Source organism: Balaenoptera musculus, chromosome 11 (assembly GCF_009873245.2).
Source record: "Balaenoptera musculus isolate JJ_BM4_2016_0621 chromosome 11, mBalMus1.pri.v3, whole genome shotgun sequence".
Classification (NCBI taxonomy): Eukaryota; Metazoa; Chordata; class Mammalia; order Artiodactyla; family Balaenopteridae; genus Balaenoptera; species Balaenoptera musculus.
This window is the reverse complement of record NC_045795.1, coordinates 65787676-65812908: the sequence shown is the minus strand read 5'-3', so window position 1 is coordinate 65812908 and position 25233 is coordinate 65787676. Positions and strand designations below refer to the sequence as shown.

The 25233-nt window shown below is 42.0% G+C and overlaps 1 protein-coding gene across 4 annotated transcripts in view; it reads right to left on the bottom strand.

Moving 5' to 3' along the window:
- Nucleotides 1–496: 496 nt before the first annotated feature.
- Nucleotides 497–25233, bottom strand: part of RBM6 (RNA binding motif protein 6) — a 111148-nt gene continuing 86411 nt past the window's right edge. For 2 of the 4 annotated variants that reach the window (XM_036867979.1, XM_036867981.1), the window contains 15 exons: nt 22709–22783; nt 16414–16474; nt 14210–14482; nt 13591–13751; nt 12660–12757; nt 11936–11978; nt 11713–11794; nt 11383–11468; nt 10700–10846; nt 8278–8373; nt 6873–7133; nt 4985–5059; nt 4195–4292; nt 1505–1634; nt 497–744 (listed from right to left, as the gene is read on the bottom strand). In XM_036867979.1, the coding sequence (XP_036723874.1) occupies nt 619–744; nt 1505–1634; nt 4195–4292; nt 4985–5059; nt 6873–7133; nt 8278–8373; nt 10700–10846; nt 11383–11468; nt 11713–11794; nt 11936–11978; nt 12660–12757; nt 13591–13751; nt 14210–14482; nt 16414–16474; nt 22709–22783 (1812 nt within the window). In that variant the 3' untranslated portion in view covers nt 497–618. Of the gene's footprint in view, nt 745–1504; nt 1635–4194; nt 4293–4984; nt 5060–6872; nt 7134–8277; nt 8374–10699; nt 10847–11382; nt 11469–11712; nt 11795–11935; nt 11979–12659; nt 12758–13590; nt 13752–14209; nt 14483–16413; nt 16475–22708; nt 22784–23708; nt 23876–25233 lie in introns of all 4 variants that reach the window. The other 2 variants (XM_036867982.1, XM_036867980.1) reach the window with 2 other exon arrangements.

Genomic DNA, 25233 nt, shown 5'->3' with positions numbered 1-25233 from the left:
TTCTAGCCATGGAGGAAAGGAAAAGCTGGGGCAGTGGCTGGAGAGAAGTGGTAATTCTTATTATGCCAATTTGCTGTGGTGACCACAATGTGTGAAGCAGTGAACACCCAGCGGACACTCAGAAAAAGAGCTGTCACAACACTGCCTCCCCCCCGTCCCCCAACAAAGTCAGAAGAGGACTTCTGAAGGTCTAATGACTAGTAAACCAACATATGGAAATATGTTCAGCCTTAGCAGTTACAATAATGAGTGATGCTATTTTCACTGATTATGAAAATAATTTTTAAAAATCTGACAGTATTCATACAAGCCAGAGTTCAAAGGTCACTGCAACCAGTCCACTCACACTGATAGCAGGCACTGTTCCAGGGCTCACTACAGCCCTTGTTGCCATTTCAGCGTCACCTCAAATGGACCCACACCAAGGGACTCTCTTCCTCCTACCATTAGCCCCACCCCCCCACCCATGGGAGAAAAATTTAACCACCAGAAGAAGTCACATTGAAAAAAAGTTTATTTAAAAAAGTTCTAGCAGCAAGAACAGTAACAAAACAAAAGGAGAGACGGGACAAACAAAACAAGAAGGAGGCTGTGTCCTGTGGGACTTGTCTCCACTCTTTAATCGAGTTCTTTATACCGAGCAAACATGACTCTTCGCACAGCGTCTCGGTAAGTCTCATTGGACTGTCTCTTGCTGGTTCTTCCTGGAGCTCCCACATTGGGACCCCTCATCCGGCTTTCAGTCTGTAAAACAAAGACAAACAATGAAGTGGGCTCTATGAATTAATTAGCCTCAGGGCTGGTCTTTGACTATAAGCATTTCTGGACTAGCAAGGAGAAGGATATAGGAGAATTTTTAAAGAATGCTTAATTAATAAACAAACACTCAAGATGAATAAGGAGAGTGGCGATGCCATGATTTCAGGATACAGGATTCAACACCAGAAATGTGAGAAGCCAATCTCCTATATGTGGCATTTTCAGACAGGGACTAAGACAACACAAAATGGACAGGGATCCCTCTTATCACCTTTTCTATCTTCTCTTCTTTTCCTTAAACATGAGGGGTGAGGCCCTTCATGGGACCCAGGACTAACTTCATGCTCCTCAAATTTTAGCCATCAAAGACCTCTAACGACAATTCCTCTCTGAGATGCCTTTGTACCTTTTATTGCTGGTTCCCTGGTTCTTTTCACCAAATGATTCTTCAATCTCAAACTGCCTGATTCCCACACTGCCCCATGTCTTACTCTGTGTAAGAGTGATATCAGCCCCATTCCAAATTCTCTCTCCCCTTCCCATCGCCAATCAAACAGCAAAGAGCCTAGCATGCCTAGCTACAACCCAGTATCAAGACTGACAGGCTTCTCAGCTCTCATGTTCTTTGCCAGCAGTGGTGAAAGCCCAGCTAATAGGCAAGGACATAGCTCTGGGCCACAGAATGAGAGGAAACTAAGTATACGCCAGGTTCATGCCACCCCTAACAAGATGGAAACCATTTCACCTCCTCTGCTGAAGCCAATCCAGGATGGCCATATCCGAGGCCTGCCCCCTTCCTCCAGCCAGTGGCCTGTTGGACACAGCCTCCTTTGCTGCTATTGTCGATGCTTTCTTTACCAACGGGCTTACGATCACTGCAAAAGAAGCATATATACTTAGACACCAGCACTTTCAAAGTGACATGCTTGTGAGCCCAATAAAAACCTCTGTCCTCTTGATTCAAATTTGCCACCTCTTAAGAATATTAAACAGTATCTTTGAGTGCCTGCTATCTATGAAACCAGCTTTGTCCTGGGGATACAGAGATGACCAAGACCTGACCCTGTTCATGGGGAAGGATGTGAGAAGGATAATATGTCAACAGATGCTTACAGCACACTGAAGAGCTCAGTCATGGATGTAGCAACAGTATATATCTACTATGGAAACACAAACAGGGAACACAAACCTGAAGGGGCATCACCAAAAAGGAGGAATTCTAACAGGAGGGTATACCTGAACTGGGTCTTAACAAATGAGGAGCTTATGAGCTAGAAAAAGCATGGGAGGAAAGGAGGACACAAGCAAGGAGAAGTGAAAGAATACAATTTGTCCAGAAGAAGAGTGGCAGGAATTGACAAAAGGCTGCTTGAGCCAGACTGTGAAAAGCCTTGAACAATCATGCTAAATCATGACTCTGTACTTCATACTTCAGGCAAAGAATCTCTAGAACCCAGACCTCCCTTTAGGCAACGTATATGTTCACAAAAAGGCTAGTTTTAGGAGATTTCTGTTTATAAAGGTCATTTTGGTGGTAGGGTAGAGAATGGACAGAAGACTGAAGAGCAAAGATGGAGAGTAAGCAGTCCAGTTTGGAGGTGAGCTAGGAATTGGGGCAAGGCTTAATTATGGATTTGGCCACTAACGATACAGAGGATAAAGGAGGGAGATTGGGACAGACCAGGTAGACCATGATGTGATGATGTTACTACTCTGAAATAGGAATACAGCAGGTTTAGCAGGACTGGACTAGAGAATAATGTGGAATATAATATTGAGTAATTGTTTAGTGTGAGGAGGCTGAGAAGTGGCCAAGAGGATATGCCCAGAAGGTAAACAGAAATAATGATTTTGAGCTCAGAAAACAGAAATGACTTGAGATGGAGCCATAGGACTTGTTAGCCTGTGAGTGGTGGCTAAAGCCTTGGGTACCGTAGGCAGTCCAAGTCAAGAGGATGGAGGAGCAAGAATAAAGGAAAACTGAGGGCAGAGTCCTGGAGAATATCCGGAATTACCCAGAAAAGGAAGAGGAGCAGGAGAGAAGACTTAGAAGGAGGAGAGCCAGTAGAATGTGGTGTGATGGGTGCTGAAAATAGAGAGGCATCTCCTTCTACACCCAGCTACACCCAACTGACTCAGGGCTAAGGTGCTCTTCCTCCTCCTGGCTGACTCCTTCAGTTTTGTCATCGTTCAGTGTATTTCAAATTGCAGAGAATGACCCAATGGGATGCTACATTGATTAACTGGTCCCAACTTAGCACTTCTTACAAATGCGAATAGAAGAGACTAAAATAAAAATACCAGTGTTTAATGCACAGTAAGGAAGTATTTTTCATGAAGATTTCTTTTTCAGTTATTTACACACACACACATATTCTGGGCCATGATTCAAAATAATCTCTTATTGAGGGCTGTGAACAAATAAATTGGAATGACAGAGCCCCAGACCCCATCTACACTTCTTAGGGGCCTTTCTCCATCAATCATCTCCCCTTTCCCCACAGGCATACTCTACCCTGGCTACTAGTTCTTTTGCTTACCAATGTAGAGACTTGTTCAAGTTTCACTAGATCAATACCCTGCTTAAAATCATTTCATAACCTCCCACTGCCCTAAGACAAAGTCTTAGCAAGGCGTTCAAGGAGCATGAACTTCACGAACGGGACTGTGTCTGTTGAGCCAGCCTCATCTCCTTGTCACTCGAGCACTTATCTTCAGTGTTCAGCCCATCAAGCTACTTACAACTTCTCAAATGCATCATGACCTCTCTCTCTTTCATCCATGAAGCATGCAGTTCCCTCCAATTGAAATGCCCTCCCCTTCTCCACCGGATTTCTGTGTCTGCCCTACAAGACAAAGTATCACCTAAGCCTTCCTATTCTCTGTTCAGACAGTCAAGGATAATACGTGTCTTGTCCACATGAATATTCCTTGCCCTTGGTGCAGTATCTGTACATAGTGGGCTATCAGCAAATTCTGTATAACTCTGGACTCACGACTTGGGAGCTCTCTGACCAGAAACAAGCACAGGAAGCTAGAGATCATATATCTCTATCAGCAGCCAACCACTTATTCAGCACCTAATGTGTGAGAATGGAGGTTCCCCAGAGAAAAAAGTCCAAGAGTGTGACGTTCTTATCAGGCTAATACGGAGGTACAGCATTACTGATGAGGAGAGAAAGGGTTCCCAACTATAGCCACTCCAGTCCTGGTTTTGAGCAGCTAAGCAGCCAGTGATTCTTACATGCAAACGTACATATTCCGTGTTAAGACAGGTGGTAAAAAGGCTGGGGTGAACTTCATGCTCAAGAGTTCAGACAGAACCTGCTCCCGATAACCTCACTCCCCGAGAGAGAAAAAGGCAGCATGTTGGAGAAAGTGATGGTTTCATCATTAGGCTTTAGACCTAGGCTGAGTGAAGAGTTTCTAGCTTACCTGTCAGTTTCCCTGGAGTATTTAATTCGTTTCCTTTCTGGAGAATCAAAAGATTGGAGCTTTTCCCTGCGATCATTTCCTCTTTCTTTAAACCTTCCCTGTTGGTAAGCAGAAGAACAGATCTGAGACTCCCATCTGAGGGGGCGGGAGAGTGTGAAAGCTTCACTTTATCCCCGATATTTCTTCTAATGTGAAGGGATTCAACTGGTAACTCCTGGAATCTCTCATTCCTTTAAACATTCTTCTTGAGGAAATAGTGGCTTCTCTAACTGGTAAATTTGGGAAGAAGAGGCTATCTTTTCCTCTTCTGAGGAGGAGGTGCTCTCCAATACGCCTCCACAGGTGGATTCTTAACCATCTCATAAGACCTGTCATGGGCCGGTGAAGCCTGTAGCTGGGTAAGTGAGTCTGCCTAATTGGTCTAGATAGCAAGTCCATTTGGCTCTCACACTAAGCTACTTCCTCCAACTTGGCCTTTAACAGTAAAAGATGCTATTTCAGCAGCCCTATCCAACACTCCTTCATTGATTTTAAAAGCTGGGCAGGAAAGAGGAATGTTATTTCACCTACCCAGAGACCCTAACACCACCTTTAAAAAAACCAACTTTATTAAGGTATAATTTATAAACTATAAAATGCACCCACTTTAATGTAGTTTGATGAGTTTTGAGAAATGTATACACCATCTTTTGGGGCTTCTTCATTCTTTGTCTTCAGCACAGCCTACAAATGCTACACCAGAAAGCAAAAAGAGTTGGGGTCAAGGGAGTAACAAGTCACCAAATCTTACCTCCCGTTCTCTCCTCTCCAGATAGGCTAGCTCCTGCTCAGACTGTTTTATCTTCCGATGGATTTCCAGGTTTTGCTGAGAAGAGAGGGAGTTCTGTGAGTGTAGGTCTAAAACAAGTGGTCCTAGAAATGCTCTAGGTCTTTCCTGATAGCTGCTCTAGGACTGTAGCTCCTTTCACTGACCAACTCTCCCAAGTGATCACTGCACCATGCAAGCAACAATCCCTAACTGGTCTTGCGTTAGCCTCACCAATGGGAACCCAGGTTCTAACACTGGCTTGTCACATAGATTAGTTACATGTTGTGGCACAAGACAGAATTTTATCCTAGTTCTCTCCAAAGTGCAGAAGACACAAATCTGGTTTATATCTCTTTACCTAAGGTAAAAATGGGAGAGGGGAATCTGACTACACCAGTGAAGAAAACCAAAGGCCCACATGCTCTGCCTACCACCACTACCACCTGCCATCCTCAGACACTATTCTCTGTGGGCACTATTCAAGCCCACAGAGAAACAGGAAAAGGAACTCCAAGGTCACAAAAGAACAGATTGCTCTGAGAGTCCTGAACTCCTTGAGGGTCCTACACTCCTCAAGCGTGGCTCCCTCTGGCATATATAAGAAACTTAAGGTGTCCAGAGCAGCTCTTGTACAGAGAGGAGATTCTTTGCATTGGATTACTGCAAGGAAAGGAAAAGTGCTATAGTCCACCTTCCACTGTCCCAGGGCTAGTTCAGTTTGTGGATTCATCAGACCTCTGGCTCCTCTTTCCTGACAACAACTTTTTAATCTCTTTAGCAATTTACTAGCACTTTCATAAGAGAGCTGAATTTTAAATGTGTTGTCTGATGACTCAGAATTCCAGAAGGTCAAAGGAACTTGGGAGGTAGTCTGTTGCAGGGATTGTCAGAAGGAGCCTCTCAGAATCCTAGAAACTTTGCAGAGCCTCAACAGAGGCAGCTGGAAGAAGAGGTGTGCCTATCATCAAAGCAGAGCTTCTCAGCTTTTAGCTACATTAAGACTTTGGGTTTTATATTGAGAGAAAGTCTAAATCTAATCCCCTCATGTGCTCTAGCAACATCGGCTAGAAAAGGAGTGTGAAAGAAATTACTTTATACTGAGAACACGAGTCCATCTAGGGGCTTTACTTGTCCAGAATTTGGCTCCTTGGCCAGTACATATAAATGAGAAGACTGCAAGGGAGGACCAATGTATGTCAGTTTAACACCCCAAGAATAGTTGTTGTGCCATGGCTTATAGCAATAACTCACTACATGAAGAGATGGCAGAATGTGACTCACCCTTGGGGAAAACCGCACACTGTCAGAGCTAGATGGAAGTGATACAGGTGAAGCCACCAAGTATCAAAGAAGAAAAGGGCCTTATCTGAAGTCCAACTGTTAGGTTAATGGTAGAGCTAAGATGAGAAACCCAGCAGGTGAGTTTCCTTTTCCACGACCTCTTCTCCTCCTGTCTTCAGCACAGCTTCCATGTTTGGTGCCCCAGCCCCAGCCATGCTGCTTGCCTTGGGTCTACACTCTGAAGTTTTTTGAAGGTGGGCACCGTCTTAATGCAGAGCAACTCATGAACAAAAGGTGGAGAAACAACTCATTTTTGTCTTTTTTTTTTTTGTGGCCGCACTTTATGGCATGTGGGATCTTAGTTGCCCAACCAGGGATCGAACCTGGGCCCCCTGTGGTGGAAGGCGAAGTCTTAACCACTGGACCACAGGGAAGTCCCAGCAACTCATTTTTGAATTAAACTGATTTAATTAGAGGAGTTGGGGAAGATACAGGCTGAGGAGGACAGCATAAGCTTCTTTAGTCACTGTAATGCTCAACAGTGATAAAGAGTCAAAAGTTCGAAAGGTCAGGGCCCTTCCCCTAATACCTTGTGCAGGTCTGAAAGCTGCTGGTGTTTGATCAGAACTTCTTTATTGGGAAACTGCCTTCTGCAGAGCAGACAAGCCAGTTTATTCCAGTCAGTGAGTTTGTCTTCTTCATTCTCCTTCTTGGTCAGCTCCTCCCGCTGCTGGGGCTGTGCTGTGCGGGGCTGTGGAGGAGGGGTCTGCTCCTCCTCCTCTTCCTCCTCATAGTCACTGTCTCCTCCATATTCACCCAGGAGGCCGATCAGTGGGTTTACCACTTTAGGCTGGTAGGAGAAGGCCAGGGATTAACGCAAACTCAACCTATATTTGGGGCCTGTTTTCTGGATATTCTAATATGGGCATCTCATTTCTTTTAGTTTGAATAATGAACTGGGTTCAGAATAGGCCCACTGACCATGTTGCTCATTTCCCAGATGGAAGCAACATGGCTCGAGCTTGACTTTTCTCCTTGTCCACTGAGATAAACCAGAAAGTTTCCCTTAGAAGTGACTCTAGCAACAGAACAGTGATGAGAAGGAAGAGAAAGGGAAACTGACAGAGACCACAGGGAGAGTTTAAAAGTTACAAGTTACTTTTGAAGAGGCAGAGATAGCAACCACCTCCAAGTCACTGTAACCCATGGAGAAAAGGAAAGATAAGTTTCATCAAGGCTACAGTAACTCCTAGAGCAAAAGAGATTTAGGAGATGGACTAAAAGCAACTGAAGGATAAACACCCAGGTAGACAGATCCAGTTCCTGAGTAAGGTAAAGACAAAGGCATGGTTAGGATAGATGTTACAGTGAACTGAATCAATAATGTAGAGCAGGCAAAAAGCATTTATCAGTAGCTTGTAGGAAATGTTAAATAATGATGCATGATCATTGGCATATGATCAATCAAAATAAAAACAAACAGAGGGTCTCTATTGCTATATATTTATATTTAATCGAAATAACTTGTGATTAGATTGACACTATCACTTAAAGGCATCTAAAAAATGGGTACCAATGTTAGCATTGTTCACTCTGGCAGGCAAACTATAAAAATGACCATGCATGCACTCGACACCTATGAGATTCTCATGCAGCACCAAAAGGTAGGAAACATCGGGGCCAGGAAAATGGGTTTCCTTGGTCATTTAGAAGAGAAGAATTAACAAGACCGAGATTCTAACTTAAAAAGGGCCAGTCTGGTGGGAATGTCACAAGGCAGAGGGAAAGAGGACAGATAACTGCCTCTGATTCTCCATCAATACCCCTATTAGCAGACAGGAAAATTTACCTCATGCTTATACTCAAGAAGAGTCCTTGTCTGTGAGACACAGAGAGCTAAAGGACCAACACCAAAGTGAGGCATCAACCTTTGAACTTCCTTTCCCATTCGGAACCAGCCCCAGCCCTAGCCCAGTGCATCAGCTTAGCCTTACTGGTGGAGGACTCTCTTCCTTCTTCACAGTGGGAGGCAGAGGCTTCTTAAAGACATCTTCTGGGGGAGGTGTCCCCTCACTGGCATTTTCCTGAAACTGATAAAAATCCCAGATAATTTTTATATGATATTTATAAAAGTTGGGCTTAGAGTTAACCCTGTTGAAATGAGTCTGATTTTCCAAACCTCTTAATTTGTGAAATATCTGTAATGTTACTATAATGATTCCAAAATTAAAAAAAAAAACTTAAAAAACATCACATTTAGTATATATTGAGTGATTACTATATGTCAGGCACCAGGTGATGCATGTATATACATTATCTCCTTCAGCCTTTACTATAATCCTTCTAAATAGACATTAATATGCTCATTTTACAAATGATTGAGAATATGGTTAGAAAGAATAAGTGGCAAAAGCAGAATCCAAATATTAAGCCAGGGGCTTCCCTGGTGGCGCAGTGGTTGAGAATCCGCCTGCCAATGCAGGGGACATGGGTTTGATCCCTGGTCCGGGAAGATCCCATATGCCGCGGAGCAACTAAGCCCATGCGCCACAACTACTGAGCCTGTGTTCAGAGCCCATGAGCCACAACTACTGAGCCCGCGTGCCGCAACTACTGAAGCCTGCGTGCCCGTGCTCCACAACGAGAGAAGCCACTGCAATGAGAAGCCCGCGCACTGCAACGAAGAGTAGCCCCCGCTTGCCGCAACTAGAGAAAGCCCGCACGCAGCAATGAAGACCCAACACAGCCGAAAATGAATAAATTAAATAAAAAAATTTATAAAGAAAACAAAAAACCCCCCACATATTAAGCCAGTATAACTTTAAAGTTTTTTTTTTTTTAATTTATTTATTTATTTATTTATTTTTGGCTGTGTTGGGTCTTCGTTTCTGTGCGAGGGCTTTCTCTAGTTGTGGCAAGTGGGGGCCACTCTTCATCGCGGTGCACGGGCCTCTCACTATCGCGGCCTCTCTTGGGAGCACAGGCTCCAGACGCGCAGGCTCAGTAGTTGTGGCTCACGGGCCTAGTTGCTCCGCAGCATGTGGGATCTTCCCAGACCAGGGCTCGAAGCCGTGTCCCCTGCATTAGCAGGCAGATTCTCAACCACTGTGCCACCAGGGAAGCCCAAGCCAGTATAACTTTAAAGTCTAAGTTTTCAGTGGTGATCATTTTGTAATGTATAGAAATTTTGAATCACTATGTTGTGCACCAAAACTAACAAGTGTTGTAGGGAAACAAAAGAAAAACAAAACAGAACACCCAAACAAACAAACTCACTCAAAGAAAAAGAGATCAGATTTGTGGTTACCAGAGGCAGGGTGGGAGTAGGGGTGGGGAAAATGGATGAAGGTGGTCAAAAGGTAAGAACTTCCAATTATAAGATACATAAATACTAGAGATATAGTGTACAACATGATTAATATAATGAACAGTGCTGTATGTTATATATGAAAGCTGTTAAGAGGGTAAATCAGAAGAGTTCTCATCACAAGGAAAAAAAATTTTTTTTCCTTTTATTTTGTTTCTTTATGAGACAATGGATGTTCACTAAACTTACTGTGGTAATCATTTCATCATGTATATAAGTCAAATCATTATGCTGTATACCTTAAACTTATACAGTGCTGTATGTTAATTATATCTCAATAAAATTAGAAGAAAAAAAAGTTCTCAGACAGATTCTTTCTCTCTATATATGTAGCTGCATAAACACTAGTAGTATTAGAAGGCGGGGGAAGAAAAAGACAATTTATGAATTAAGCCACAGGCCAATTCAGCCATTTGCATTAATGCATAACTGGTGTCAGGGTAAATCAATATAATTCTTTGGAAAATAATTTGATTTTATGCCAGGAAATGTAAAAATGTTCATCATCTTTGTTCTTGAAAATTTATCCTAAGGAAGTAATTTAAAAAAGAAAAAAGAAAATGCTAAATGCTGTATATTATAACAGAATAAGATTAGAAAGAGGAGACAAACAATGTAGGAATGATGAAGAAAACAAGGTCACAGTTTTACTATGAATTTTTACCATACAGGCATGGAAGTAATAAAGAGTATTATACAAACATGAAAAAATACTTATGACCAAATATAAAGTGAATAAAGAATAGAAAATGGTATCCCCTGCTACAATTACACCTATAGAAATGTGTATACGGAGTCAAGCACTGAAAAGGGATGTAGGAAAGTGAAACTGTGTGGAGCTGAGGTATTGGGGTTTGAGCTGAGCCACTTTGTTCCACCATCCACAGTTTCTGTATTTAGAAAAGAGAGTGACCACAGGCTGTAAGAGGCTAGTGGACTGCCTGCTTTTTTAGTAACTCTACACCTCAAACCCAGACCTCGTCTATGACTCTTTTCTTTTAATCTGTAATTATGTGGTGAAAAGGGAGCAGATTCACAAGTCCTCTTACCCTTGTCACTCCTCGGTCTTTTTTCTCCTTGCTATCTCTTTTACACGTTTCCTTCCTGCTGCTTGACCTTCCTTGACTGGTGGGTTTCTTTTCCTTGATGTCTTCTTCCTCAGGTGACCCAGGGTCCTGGGGCACATAGACTTCTTGCTGCAATACAGTTGGAAACAGTTAAGTCTACAGAACGTTTCACTTTCCCAGTAATTCCAGATCTAAGGAGCACAGTTCCCTTCTGAGGGAAAGAACAGCTCTCTCTCTCAAGCCTAAGAAGAGACCATATCAAACAATCTAAAACTCCACTCCAGGGGCCAGGATGTAGCCAGACCACTCACTGTCCATTTTTCCAAGAACAGCACTGTTCTTGCCTGTAATGCCACAAGGCATTGATTTTCTATATGTGCAACAGTTAACATGAAGATTATCATCTTTAAAAATCCACCTAAATAAATATACCTCAATATAAAACCTGGACTTTTTAAAACAAGAAGTAGACATGAGGTACACATAGTACAATAGTAGAGCAGCTGCCTTGAATGGAGAAATATTCAGCTTATATAGATCTAAACTTTTACACTTTTCAAGTAATGAGCAACCAGAGAATCCAGGGAATAAAACCTTCAAAGTAACAAATCACAGGTACTTTTCTCAAAAGAATCATTGACAAAATAACAAAGCCAAAAACTCACCTGGGTATTGGGGTCATAATAAGTTCCTGCCAAGGGGTCATAATAGTAGCCAGTAGCAGAATCATATATGTAGCAGTCAGATGAAGCTAGAGGGAATAAAACCAGAGCCAGTGTTAGTCCCTGTCCAATGAAGCCCTTGCTGGGGACTCATCAAGAACAATCTAAGAACGAGGCTGGCCAACCCAAAACGGTACAGAACCTGTAGATGGTGCTCTCTGAGACAGAACCCCTAGTCAATTGCATCTCTTGCCAACTCTGTGACCATAAAGATTTCAATTAATGAGTAGTCAAGCCAGAAAGAACAATAGAAATAAGACAAAGGTCACTCACACTGTTGTCCTTGTCGATTTGTATCTGAAGACCAGTCTGAATTTCTGCCACCTCCTCGCCTATCTCGGAAATATTTTTTACCCTATCACAGAAAGACAAGTTAAAATTATGGAACTTCTGATAGCCATTTACCTTAACAATCACCCACTAGAGAAAATTTAAGATCACTCTTTCAGTCACTTGAGGATTTTAATAGAGCACCCCCCCAACTGCTGAAGCCTACCTGATAGTAGTGCATGTGGTCAGAATGGTCCCCAGCATCATTTCTGCAACAAACAATACAACATGTCTTGAGCCTGCTACCAAAAGCCACTTGAGGAGTGCCCAACCCTACAGATTTGCTGAGAAACTCTTTTCCCCCTTTTGCACGGAAAGGAACCAACCCAGACAGTAAGCAAGTCTGGTGATGCAGAGACTCCCGAGGGGAGGGGCAGTGGGACTCCTACAAAGCTATCGGCTGAAGCAAAACAGCAATTGAGTTGAGGGTGCCAGAGCAAGATCTGCCCCATCCCTGTAAGCCTGCCTCTCTGATGCAGCCATTTCCCAGTTACCACTCCTGGGTCAAGATGAATGAAGGAGTAAAGAAGAATAAGATTTCCCAGCACTATGGGGGTATGAACAAAGTCAAGACAGCATTTTCTTAGGATTCCAAGGGGCAAGGATATATTGCGATTTTTTTCCTGCACATCCAAGACTGTACCATCACCTGGGACCCAAAGATACCAGAGAATCAAGAGGGAAAAAACAAAAGTACCTAGTACTGCTATTTAAAGGGAAAAACAAAAACCTAGAGTCAGAACAAGGCAAGCTTCAGAAAAAGAAAATATACACACATACCTGAAGCAACTCATACTGGGAAAGCACCACGTTCTACTATCTGTCTCTCCAGCCAGGAATAAGAGTTTCCTCCCAAAAACCTGAGTGGGGGTAGCACACCTCTGCTTTACCTTCGTTTTCCAGTGGCCAGGTTTACAGCTACCATCTTCCCATCAATGCTAAATGGTGGATCAAGGTTCTGCAAGATCTTCACTACGCGAAGAGCTTCCTGGGGAACCAAAGACTCATTTAAACCCAAAGAGAGAAAAGGACATGTCCCTTGAAAGAAAACTGAACATGGGTTTTCCTTCTCAAAAGAAAAATTTCTAAACATTATGTTCTGGTCATAACTGTAATACTAAGAGCACACTGGCAAAAACAGGCAACTCTTAATGAAGGGTTGATCAGAATAACCGTCAGAGTAGACATCAGTTCTTGGTATAAATTTCAGAAATTCAAATCCTCTTCTTTTAGTCTGCAACTGTCACTGCATCAGATTCAGTTTACAAAATCCCTTGTGATTTCTGAGCGTGAAATCTAAGAAATATCAATGATTTTCATTGCTATCCTCACATTACTTCCATAGAAAAGGGCCCCACGACTAAAAATTCAAGCCACAAGAAATCTATTAAAGCAACACTTTGAGGAAAAAGAGGAAATGCTCTGTTTCCATCAAACATAAAACTGTCTGTGGCCAGGCAAAATGATTTTAAGAAATCAGAAAATTCACTAAAATCTTGAAAAGGTTTAGTCCTCAGATTTTCCACAAGTGACTAAGCTGTCACTTTATTTTAACTGGAAACTGTAAATGCCACAAGACAAAAATGGATCTGGAAAACCACTCAGAGTTCCAACTTTCAAGGGCAGTCATTTCACCTGAATGAACCCCAAGAAAAGAATAAGAGGGGTTATGGTACCAAGTAGCAAATGAGAATTCCAAGATTAAAGTCCTTCAAACCTTCTTGAGGTTTCTATAGCCAGCCATCCCTAGGCTGTTCTGAGGTAGTAGGAGGTGAGGGATCCAGGGGGTGGTGGTGGTGGTGACGGATAACTACGACTCACCGCATGGGAGTCAAGGTCAATAAAGCCATAGGTGTGGCCCATGGGGCCTGTTCTGTTCTTGATGATACGGACGTTAGCAGTAGTAAGGCGGACGTAGGGCTCCAGCACTTCCACTATCACCTCAGGTGGAGTGGAACGATAGATGCGTTTTAGCATGATTGCTGAACAAACCAAGCACAAATGGGAGAGGAGAAAGGAAAGAGTAAGAAAGGTTTACATTTTTGAAGTCCTCAGAGCCTGAGTGTATATATATATATATATATATATATATATATATATATATATATATTTTTTTTTTTTTTTTTTACTGCAGATGACTGCAGATGTTACCCTGCTCTACCAAGGCTGGTGCTATAACACATGCTAGTCAAATACTTCATATTTTTCTTCACCAATACTTAGAAATCTAAAGTTATGCTTTGCCGCACCTGAATAGCAACTTGCTATTTGGAGGATATAGATTACTTCAGTGAGGCCAGCAAAAAGCAAGAGCCTCTTCAATCAGGCCGAGCAGTTTTACTAGGGTGTAGGAAGCTGCTGGTCCACAGCCACAACACAAGCAATCTATGTTCCAACCACGGTGGTCACGGTCTGGTACATGCCCCAACAAACCACTTACTTTTGCTTTCCCCATCCTGGCGTGTCTCCCCAGACCATGGCTCCTTCTCTCGATCTCTTCGGAAGGTGAGCCCTTCCCTCCGCGAAGGAGGGAGATACCTTTCTGCTTCTCTCTTTTGATGTCCCAAGCGTGGTTCTTGTCCTTCTTCCCGCTTCTTGGGTTCAGATTCCTTATCAGCTGACCTTGGTTGGCTGGGTTGTTTTTCTGACGGTGCTGGTATGGATGTTTTCTGAGGCTGAGGGTAGGTTATTAATTCTTGCTTGGCCTCTGTCACTAGAGGAACAGAACAGAAAGAGAATCTCCAACAGGTTTTATCCCCCCAAACACTGTGATTCCTCCTTACCTGCCACCAAATACTCATACTGGAATGCTTTTATTTTGTTTTGTTTGGCTGCACCATGTGGCATGCGAGATCTTAGTTCCCCGACGAGGGACTGAACCCGGGCCACAGCAGTGAAAGCACCAAGTCCTAACCACTGGACCGCCAGGGAATTCCCTGGAATAGTTTTAAAAGTCAAAGAAATACCTACAAAAAAGTCCTCTGACAGACTTTAAGCACGGCTAATAAGACAGCATATAAAATAGTTAAACAGAAGAAACTACCCAGTATTTAAAAAATTTAACCTTAAGAGTTTTCTATCACTTCCCCAACATTTAAATCTTTCATGAGACCCTGAACTTTACTATTATAACCAATGATAGAACAGATCTGGGGACAAAATTACCAAAGATATGGCCCTTGCTAGAAGTTTGCTAGAAACACTTATCTCAAACGTGTATGGCTAGGGGCCTTGCTTCTTCCAGTGTTATGGTACTAAGATAGCTGCTCAAATTCTGTAAGACCAGACACCCTATTCTCTGGAGAAGCTAAGAAGAGACCTACCTGCACACAGCTCATTTATATGCAAATAATTACAATGGGCAAATGTCCTTTAAAATGTAAATGATTCATTTCAAATCTCTTTCTAAAGCAGGATAATTTGTCCAGTTAATTGGAGGTATTTCTGCAATTAATTCATTCTTAGAGGAAGTCATGAGGCTCAAAGAGATATTCTATGGGAGCAGTGTAGAGATTACTTAACAGCAGTGACAGGCGACCAACGAATATTTGCTATGTATGTTTCCATGTTAAAGTTGTGTCAGCCATCTTAGTGGTATGGTGCTCAAGGGTTTTTATAAACCATCTGTTCATTTGTTAGAGTAGACTGAGAAAGAAGTCTTTCTTGAGGGAAAAAGCACAATTTTGCCTAATTGAAGTAATACAACAAGCTAAAGATCTCCAACCTGTCCACGGGGAAGTTATTTACTCACCTTCCCACATGCTGCTTTGGTCTCTAGAGCATGTAGAGCTTTCCCCAAAGATTTTCAGAACACCTGCTTCACAGCCCTCACTAAAGAGTAGAATCTCCACTATAGGCCAAAAGCCCAGCTAAGGAATTCTTTGTAGGCATGCTAAGTTCTACCCTTGGAACAAACAGATCTTTCAGAAGACTAACAGGATCCCAGCACTGAACTGTATTTTATGGTCATGCACTAGCTTCCCTTACAGGATAATATCAGAAAGAGGCACATAACAGTCATTGTTATAGGACTATTGTTACGGATGCCTTTGACAGACTCTTCAAGGTTGTTTACCTACAGGTTCTCAGGAGAAATTAACTTTAAAACCAAGTTACTGAGAAGCTGTTAGGTTTATTACTCTATAAAAATAACACATACCCTCAACCCTGATTATTGTCTCTTGTTTATATTTTTACTGTTACTTTAACAAATGTTTTTGTGTTGAAGATCCTCAAATGTTTAGAACGTAAATGAGAAAATAATAACAAAAGCAAATTATTCCCAATAACTTCAAAGAAGCTGGGGCAGGGTGGGTGGGGTGTCCACATGGACTAATGCCATGTAGACTCTTTCTCAATCTAATATCCTTAAATGTATTCTGAGTAACAATACTACTGACCTCTGGTCAGCTGGGTTATGGGTAAGGAGCCCATAACCCATCTCATTCCCCTGGCAGAACTCTGAGATCCAAAACTATTTACTAACAGGTCACACGAAGTTAGCTATCACATTGCACTTTTAAGAGCTTTACAGATCATCCTGTATTTAGGGATGATCACTCTTTGAAGCCAAGGAAAGCATGAGATTTGTTTTGCTCAGTGCACAAAATAAAAACTACCACCTCCATCTCTACCACCACTCACCTTCCCTTGGGCACTTGCAGAATGAACATGAAGATCGGTGTCCACCAGTGCTGGCCTTACACTACAAGGGAAAGGAAAAGAATTCAAATTGACCAAAAAAAATTTTTAAAAAAATCTTACGTATATCCAACACAGCAACAACTGCCGAAGAATGAAAGAAATAAGCCATATCCCAGATCACCTTAAAACCTAATCAGTCTGATGTCTTCCACTCATCAGAGCTGACATAGACTCTGATGAGCTGCTGTTTGAGAGCTGCCTCTGACAGGGTATATGGACCTTGGAGCAGCCCCAAATGCTTTTGCTCTGGACAAGGATTTCTACAGGAAGTAAACTTGACTAAGAAAACTGGATTATTAAGTGGTTTATAGGATATACTGCCCTAAAGCTGTTACCACTCAGTCTGCATCCAAAATTTGATCCTGAACTGGTTATGACAACCCTATTCAGGCTTGGCTGGAACTGAGAAGAATCCAGTGATCAATTCCTTTTTCAAACACTGATTTTAAAAAGGGCACGGAAGGAGGAAGAAGATCCATAAGTAGTGTCTCTGGCAGCTATTCTGAGGATGTTAAAAGGAAAAGTTACATTCACTACCCTAGAACAAGGGAAGAGACACTTTGCATTGTGAATGTAGTTCTTCTTGTCTGAACCTATGAACAAAAAGGCTAGTCTATCATTGCCCAACCCCAAACACAGCCCCAAACCTGAACTTTTGCCACTGAGCTCAGAGTGTTAGAAGGGCGGAGTTGACTGGTAAGAAACCAAAAGAGCAGGAACCATGAAAAGGATTCTATGTGAGTAGGGCCTTGTAGGTTGAGTAAAAGAATACCAAATGGAGGAGAGAATAATAATAAAAGCAGCAGCAGCTAATGATTAAACAGCACACAGCATGTACTGGACTTACTTTACTTTACATGTGGTCACTTACTGATCCAGACAACTATTATCTCCCCAATTTGTAGATAATGAAACTGAGGCCTGGAGAGGTTAAGTCACTTGAGCAAGGTGATTAAAGTCAATTACTTTATTGTTCCCTTCTCTGTAAGGAGATCATACACACAGCCCTGCCCATTGTCAAGTGACTGTGGTGCCTCCCTGTAGGGTGAGGGACTTCATTGTCAGCCTTGCCACATGTCTTGCTTTGGTCAACGGAGCGTGAGTGAACGTGATCTACACAGGTCTGGCAGAAGCTTTAAGAGCCAATGCTTGTGTAGATGAGCGTCCTGTTCTTTCCCTTGGCCAGGAGTCCCGATGTGGGACTAACTCCTTCCACCTGGGTCCCAGACTGAGCGGCCATGAAGCCAAACTGTAGCAACTGCCCGCAGCCCCTGGACATGTAATGTGAGTGAAGAATATGTTTGTCAATGTAAGTCACTAGGATTTGAGGGCTATTTGTTATTACAGTTGGCCCTCCATATCCACAGGTTCCACATCTGCAGATTAACCAAATACAGATCAAATATATTTGGGGAAAAAAAATTCCAGAAAGTTCCAAAAAACAAAACTTGAATTTGCCACATGCCGGCAGCTATTTACATAGCATTTACATTGTATTATCTACTATAAGTAATCTAGAGATGATTTAAAGTACATGAGAGGATGTGCCTAGGTTATGTGCAAATACTACATCATTTTATATAAGCGACTTGAGCATCTGTGGATTTTGATATCAGCAAGGGGTCTTGGACTCAATCCCCCACAGATACCGTTGGATGACTGTACAGCAGAGCTGTAAGTGGGGGAATCAGGATCCTAACCTGAGTAGGTATAATTTAAATACCATAAAATTCATCAGTTTTAAGTGTCCAATTCAATGATTTCTAGTATATCTATAATACAATCATCACCATAATCTAACTTTAGAACATTTTCTTCATCCCAAAAAGAAACCTGGTGGAGTCATCTCCCATTCTCACCCCCAGTCCTATAGAATTAATCTTTTGCATCTGGCATAGTTTTTTCCCAGTTCATTCATGTTGTAGCACCTATCAATACTTCATTCCTTTTCACTGCTAAATAGCATTCCATTGTATGGCTATACCACATTTTGTTTATCCATTCATCAGTTGATGGGCATTTGGGTTGTTTCCACTTTTTGGTTATTATGAGTAATGCTGCTATGAATTTTTTAAAAAGTCAGTGCATTTCACATCAGGCCAAAGATCACATATGCAGGGTTGGCACCTCAACTCTTCCAGAAAAGCACAGAAATTACAAAGTACCTCTGAAACAGCTGAACAAGCGGCCTGCCATTTTAGGGAACAATTTAACCAAGCTATTCTGTTCTTTCAAACAACAGCCTTGGCAACAGCTGTATAATTCTCATGTCAGATATTAACATTTTTTTCTGCTAGTTAACAGAAAACAGAGTTCAAAACTTTCCCTTTAATGCTAGCTCCCTCCATCTCTGATTATAAAATAAACAATACGTGTGCATTATAGCTAATAATGGAAAGTTTAAGAGACAGGGGAAAATCACTCATAATTCCAAGACGTAGAGGCAATCACTATTAAAATGCAAAATGTTCTCAAAATTCTAATGGCCTTTTTTTGCAGAAATGGAAAAGCAGATCCTCAAATGTATATGAAATTGCAAGGGACCCTGAGTAGCCAAAACAATTTTGAAAAAGAACAAAATCGAAGGACTCACACTTCCCGACTGCAAAACTTACTAAAGAGTTACAGTAATCAAAACAGTGTGGTGGGCTTCCCTGGTGGCGCAGTGGTTAAGAATCTGCCTGCCAATGCAGGGGACGTGGGTTCGAGCCCTGGTCCGGGAAGATCCCACATGCCGTGGAGCGGCTGGGCCTGTGCGCCACAACTACTGAGCTCTCACGAGCCACAACTACTGAGCCCTCACGAGCAACAACTACTGAGCCCACATGCTGCAAATGCTGAGGCCCGCGTGCCTAGAGCCTGTGTGCCACAACAGGAGAAGCCACCGCACCGCAGCGAAGAGTGCTCCTGCTCGCCGCAACTGGAGAAGGCCCATGCGCAGCAACGAAGACCCAACGCAGCCAAAAAAACAAAAACAAAAAACAGTGTGGTACTGGCATAAGGATAAAAACATAGATCAACAGAATAAAACTGAGAGTCTATAGAAATAAACCTATACATCTATGGTCAAATGATTTCCAACAAGAGTACCAAAACCATTCAACGGGGAAATAATTGTTAATTCAACAAATGGTGCTGGGAAAACTGAATATCCACATTCCAAAGAATGAAACTGGACCCTTACCTCATACCCGGAACAAAAATTAACTCAAAATAGACCAAAGATCTAAATATAAAAGCCAAAACTATAAATTTCTTAGAAGAAAACATATGGATAAGTCTTCAAGACCCTGGCTTTGGCAATGGTTTCATGACACCAAAGGACAAGCAATCAAAGAAAAAAAAATAGGGGCTTCCCTGGTGGCACAGTGGTTAAGAATCCACCTGCCAATGCAGGAGACACAGGTTTGAGCCCTGGTCCAGGAGGATCCCACATGCCGTGGAGCACCTAAGCCCGTGCACCACAACTACTGAGCCTGCGCTCTAGAGCCCGCGAGACACAACTACTGAAGCCCGCGCTCTGCAACAAGAGAAGCCACCGCAATGAGAAGTCCACGCACCCCAATGAAGAGCAGCCCCCGCCCACTGCAACTAGAGAAAGCCCGCGCACAGCAACGAAGACCCAACGCAGCCCAAAATAAATAAATATATAAATAAATTTAAAAAAAAGAAAAAGAAAAAAAATAGATGAATTGGACTTTATCAAAATTAAAACCTTGTGTATCAAAGGACACTATCAAGAAAGTGAAAGACAACACACAGAATGGGAGAAAATATTTGCAAATCACATATCTGATAAGGGATAAACATCCAGAATATATAAAGAACTCTTACAACTTTTTCTTTCTTTTTTTTTTTTTTTACTATTTGAAATGCATCCTCTTTATTTATTTATTTATTTATGGCTGTGTTGGGTCTTCGTTTCTGTGCGAGGGCTTTCTCTAGTTGTGGCAAGCGGGGGCCACTCTTCATCGCGGTGCACGGGCCTCTCACTATCGCGGCCTCTCTTGTTGCGGAACACAGGCTCCAGATGCGCAGGCTCAGCAATTGTGGCTCACGGGCCCAGTTGCTCCGCGGCATGTGGGATCTTCCCAGACCAGGGCTCGAACCCGTGTCCCCTGCATTGGCAGGCAGATTCTCAATCACTGCGCCACCAGGGAAGCCCTCTTTTTTCTTTTTTTTGGCCACACCACACGGCTTGTGGGATCTTAGTTTCCCGACCAAGGACTGCCACTGCAGTCAAAGCGCCAAGTCCTAACCACTGGACCACCAGGGAATTCCCAAGAACTCTTACAACTTAACAAGAAGACAGAGGGGAGGGATATATTGGAAGATTGGGATTGACATACACACACTACTATATATAAAATAGATTAACTAATAAGGACCCACACTGTATAGCACAGGGAACTCTACTCAATACTCTGTAATGGCCTATATGGGAAAAGAATCTAAAAAAGAGTGGATATAAGTATATGTATAACTGATTCACTTTCCTGTACACCTGAAACTAACACAACATTGTAAATCAACTATACTCCAAAAAAAAAAAAAAGACAATCTAATCAAAAATGGACTTGAATAAACATTTTTCCAAAGAAGATATACTAGTGGCTACAAACACAAGAAAAGATGCTCAACATCATTAGTCATTAGGGGAATGCAAATCATCATCATAATCATGATGATCAGATACTATTTCACACCCACTGGTGGTTGTGAAATAGTTTGATGGCTACTATCAAAAAAAAAAAAAAGGGAATATAACAAATGTTGGCAAGGATGTGGAGAAATTGGAACCCTCAGACTCTGCTGGAGGGAATGCAAAATGGTACAGCTGCTGTCTGTGGAAAACAGTTTATTGGTTCCTCAAAGAGTTAAAAAATGAAAAGTACCACATGACCCAACAATTCTATTCCTGGGCAGTTCCAAAAGAACTGAAAACAGGTTTTCAAACAAAAACTTGCACATAAATATTCATAGCAGTCTTATTCTCAATAGCCAAGAAGTAGAAACAAATCAAATGTCCATCAACTGATGAATAGATAAGATGTGGTATATCCATATAATATTATTCAGCCATTAAAAATAAATGAAGTACTGATACACATAATAACATGGATGAACCTTGAAAACATGCTAAGTGAAAGAAGGCAGACACAAAAGGTCACATAATATATGGTTCTACTTACATGAAATGTTCAGAATAGGCACATTCATAGAGATAAAAAACAGAATAGTAATAGTGGTTTCCAGAAACTGAGGGAAACGGGAATGGGGAGAGACTGTTTAATAGATATGGGGTTTCTTTTTAGGGTGATGAAAAAGTTCTAGAATTAGATAGTGTTGATGATTGCACTTCATTGTGAATGTACTTAAGGCTACTGAATTATATGCTTTAAAATGGTTAAAATGGTAAATTTAATGTTATGTGTATTTCATCACCTTTTAAAAAATAGTTAAATGTTTTCCTAAATTGACAGCTTAAGGTACTACATCCATAAACTATGAATACTTTGGTCAATGACAATCATAGATATCCAAATTGTATTCCAAAATGTAAAGCTAAAGCTTTTACTTAATTTTATCAAGTTCTACAACACTTTTAATGAATCTTGGTTCAGAAACTTTATATAGATTTTTCAAACTTATTTTTGAAACTAAATAGTAGCAATGAAAAATGACAAAATATATTTTCATGCTCATTTGCAATCAAACTGGACTTCTAAAAAGAGTATAGCCTAAAATCTTTATATATGCCATTCAAGAACAATATGAAGTTGAACAGAGGAAAAATACCATGGTACCTAAAGTTCTATACCCTTGGAAACCCCTGAATATTCAAAAAAAATGGGTACCTCTCACAGAACCAGCCTCTTTATATACATCATTCCAAACACTAATAAATCCTCTTTACCCCAGGAAGGGTAACTGGGGAGAGGTTATAAGTCAAGGGACTGTTTTTCTTTCAGTTCGTAATCAACAGAAAGCATGGCATATGCCCTTGGGAAAAGGTCTCCAACTACAGGCCCAGAACCCTCTATGGCCACAGGCAGTAGCTGGGAAGCAGAAATTATAGATGATCTTGCCCTGGCCTCCAGTTCATCTGAAATGAACCAAGGAAGAAGACCTTTGCCCTTGGCAATGCACACTACACCAGGCAGCATTCCTGTAGACATGGAGGAGCTGTGATGCTGGATCCTTACTTCTAAGGAGAGGAATTCTTGGCACTTACCCGTTTGCAGTACCAAAAATCCAGGCTTGGTACATACTCAAGGGTGACCTCTTTGTCATGGATCATTAGAGTTCCCTGTAAAGACAAAGACAGAAGCCATCAACATTAACCTTTGGAGAAACAAAGAGACAGGAAAGCACAGAGAGCCTTTCCAGTCCCCAAGTTGAAACATTTTACAAAGAGTGGGCTTATTCATCGGCAAAAGGAAATGGCTGTTATAAGCCACAGACTTGGGACAGTGTGGCAGAGCAAGCTTAAGCTTAGGGAAAGGGAACGGGAGAAGGTGAAATCAGTCTTCAGCCTTGGCTCCTGTGGGTTGGGGCGCTGTCTTTGGGCAGTCTACTCCTCCAGAGGTCATGTAGTCCCAGCACGTCCCCCTCCTGGCTAGGGAGCTAGCACACTGTCAAGAAGCAAACTCTTTCCTTCTGAAGCACAGAGGCACAGGAGCCCTCTCATTATCTTCTTTTCCATGGCTAACTCAAATCCCCTTGGCAAGGTAGTAAGGGCTCTTAACTTTGGTGCCTGAAAACTTTTTTTGCAATACTGCTGCATGGCAAAAGCACCAAAAGAAAGAGGTACAACACCGAAGACAGGAAGAAAAGAGGAATGTGAAAGCTTCACGGCAGGTCACATCCTTAGAGCAGGAAACTGAATGGCTGGTAGTGGCAGCAGTGGTGGTGGTGGCGGTGGTGGCAGCAGCATCACTGTGGCTTGGAGCCTTCAGAGTGAGCTGGCCATGAGAACTGAGGAGCAACCATTGGCAAATAAGAACTTTGGGAAAGCCTGGCACCAGAATAGGTGGGAAAAGGGGTTCAACAAGCCTGCAGTTACAGAGCTCCTTTGCCTCTGCATTTTGGACAAGACACGAATTCTTTCACATCAAGAAAAAAATAAATTTTGTTTAATAAACACTAGACAGCAGATACGTGTTAGAGCAGAGGAAAAAAAAATCTCTGCCTACTGACAAGGGACCCTCACCCACACTTGCAAGTGAACTAACCGAGGATGCGACTCTGGAACTAGCCCCTGCGCTGTGTTCATTCTCCGCCCTCTAGGGTCCTCTGTGTCTCCTCAGACAGGGCTCTGAGTTATACAAGGCATTTCTTTGCAATTGGACCTCAGTTTCTTGCTTGAATCCATACATCTGTCAAATAATGCTTTACCTCTCTGCTTTTCACACCAAAAGAGTCAAGAGAAATACATAGAATAAAATTATTGTCTTGTGAAAACAAAACAAAACAAAAAAAAAAACCTGCCCACCTACCTAAGTCCTAGAATCTGGTCTCTGAGAAACTGTTTCATGGTTTGTTCTCAAGGCTAGAGGACAATGATAATAAAAATTTGCTAACATTTTTTAAGTGCTTACTCAGAGCCAGAAACTGTTAAGTATGTTATCTCATTTAACCCCTAAATGATCCCATGATCATTATCTCCATTTTACAGATGACGAAACATGCTCAGAGAGGCAAGGTCACCCAGCTGGTGAAAGGCAGAGGCAGATTCACTTCTGTGGCTGTAGATAAGGGACTGCCTGCTGCATTTGGCAACTCCTGCTCACTCTTAGGGATAGGTAATCTGCTCTAGGAGCCAATCCAGGAAAGAGAAAAAGCTCTGCAGACAGGGAGGGTCAGGGGATTATCACTCTGCCAAGCTCTACCTATACAGGAGGTTGGTTAAGATGATACCCTTCCACCCAGAGGCAGTATATCATGTTATTTAAGAATATGGACTCTGGGTCAGGTTCCCTAAACTTGCATCATGCCTCCACTCCATGACCTTCAGCAAGGTCCTTAACTTCTCTGAGCTTCAGTTTCCTCATTTGTAAAGTAGGAATAACAGTACCTACTTCATAAGGTGGTTATGAAGATTAAGTAAATTAATACATGTCAAGTGCTTAGCATGGGATGTAGTTAGGGCTCAATACCTGTATTTCGAGCCCTAAGTGCTAGAAAAGGACTAGTCACTCATTCATCAGATTAGTTACTCACTTCATCTTACTTGCTTATCAGGTGATAATACTTCACACCCCATTTCAATCTACTGAAAGACTAAGCTTTCATAAGGGAATGGTCACTGCATGTCAGAACCTGTATCTTTATGACAGCACTTAGTGTTAGTTTTCAAATGCTGGGCCAAATCTGATCAACCAGGCTAAATCTTGCTGGTCTTTTATTATCAGTACCAAGCCCAGTACTTGGTACAGAAAAGGAGCTTAATAAGCAGTTATGGAATGAAAAAAAGACTGAATGGATCCAACTATCCCTGGAAGACTGGAGTGCTTTAGCACACAGTGGCTTTAGAGGAAGGTACTGCTGTCGTGTACACCTGTACACTCAGTCCATAAAACATGTGGGTTGCCACTTGAACAGTGAACAGTGCCATCAGAACAAGGCACTACTGTGAATTGCAGTCAATTGCAAATTCTGATTGCACCACTTGGAGGCATCAGTAGATTCAGGAATTCCTAAGGCAAGGAGCACGTTATACTTATCAGATAACAAATATGATGTTCCAGGAGCCGTTGA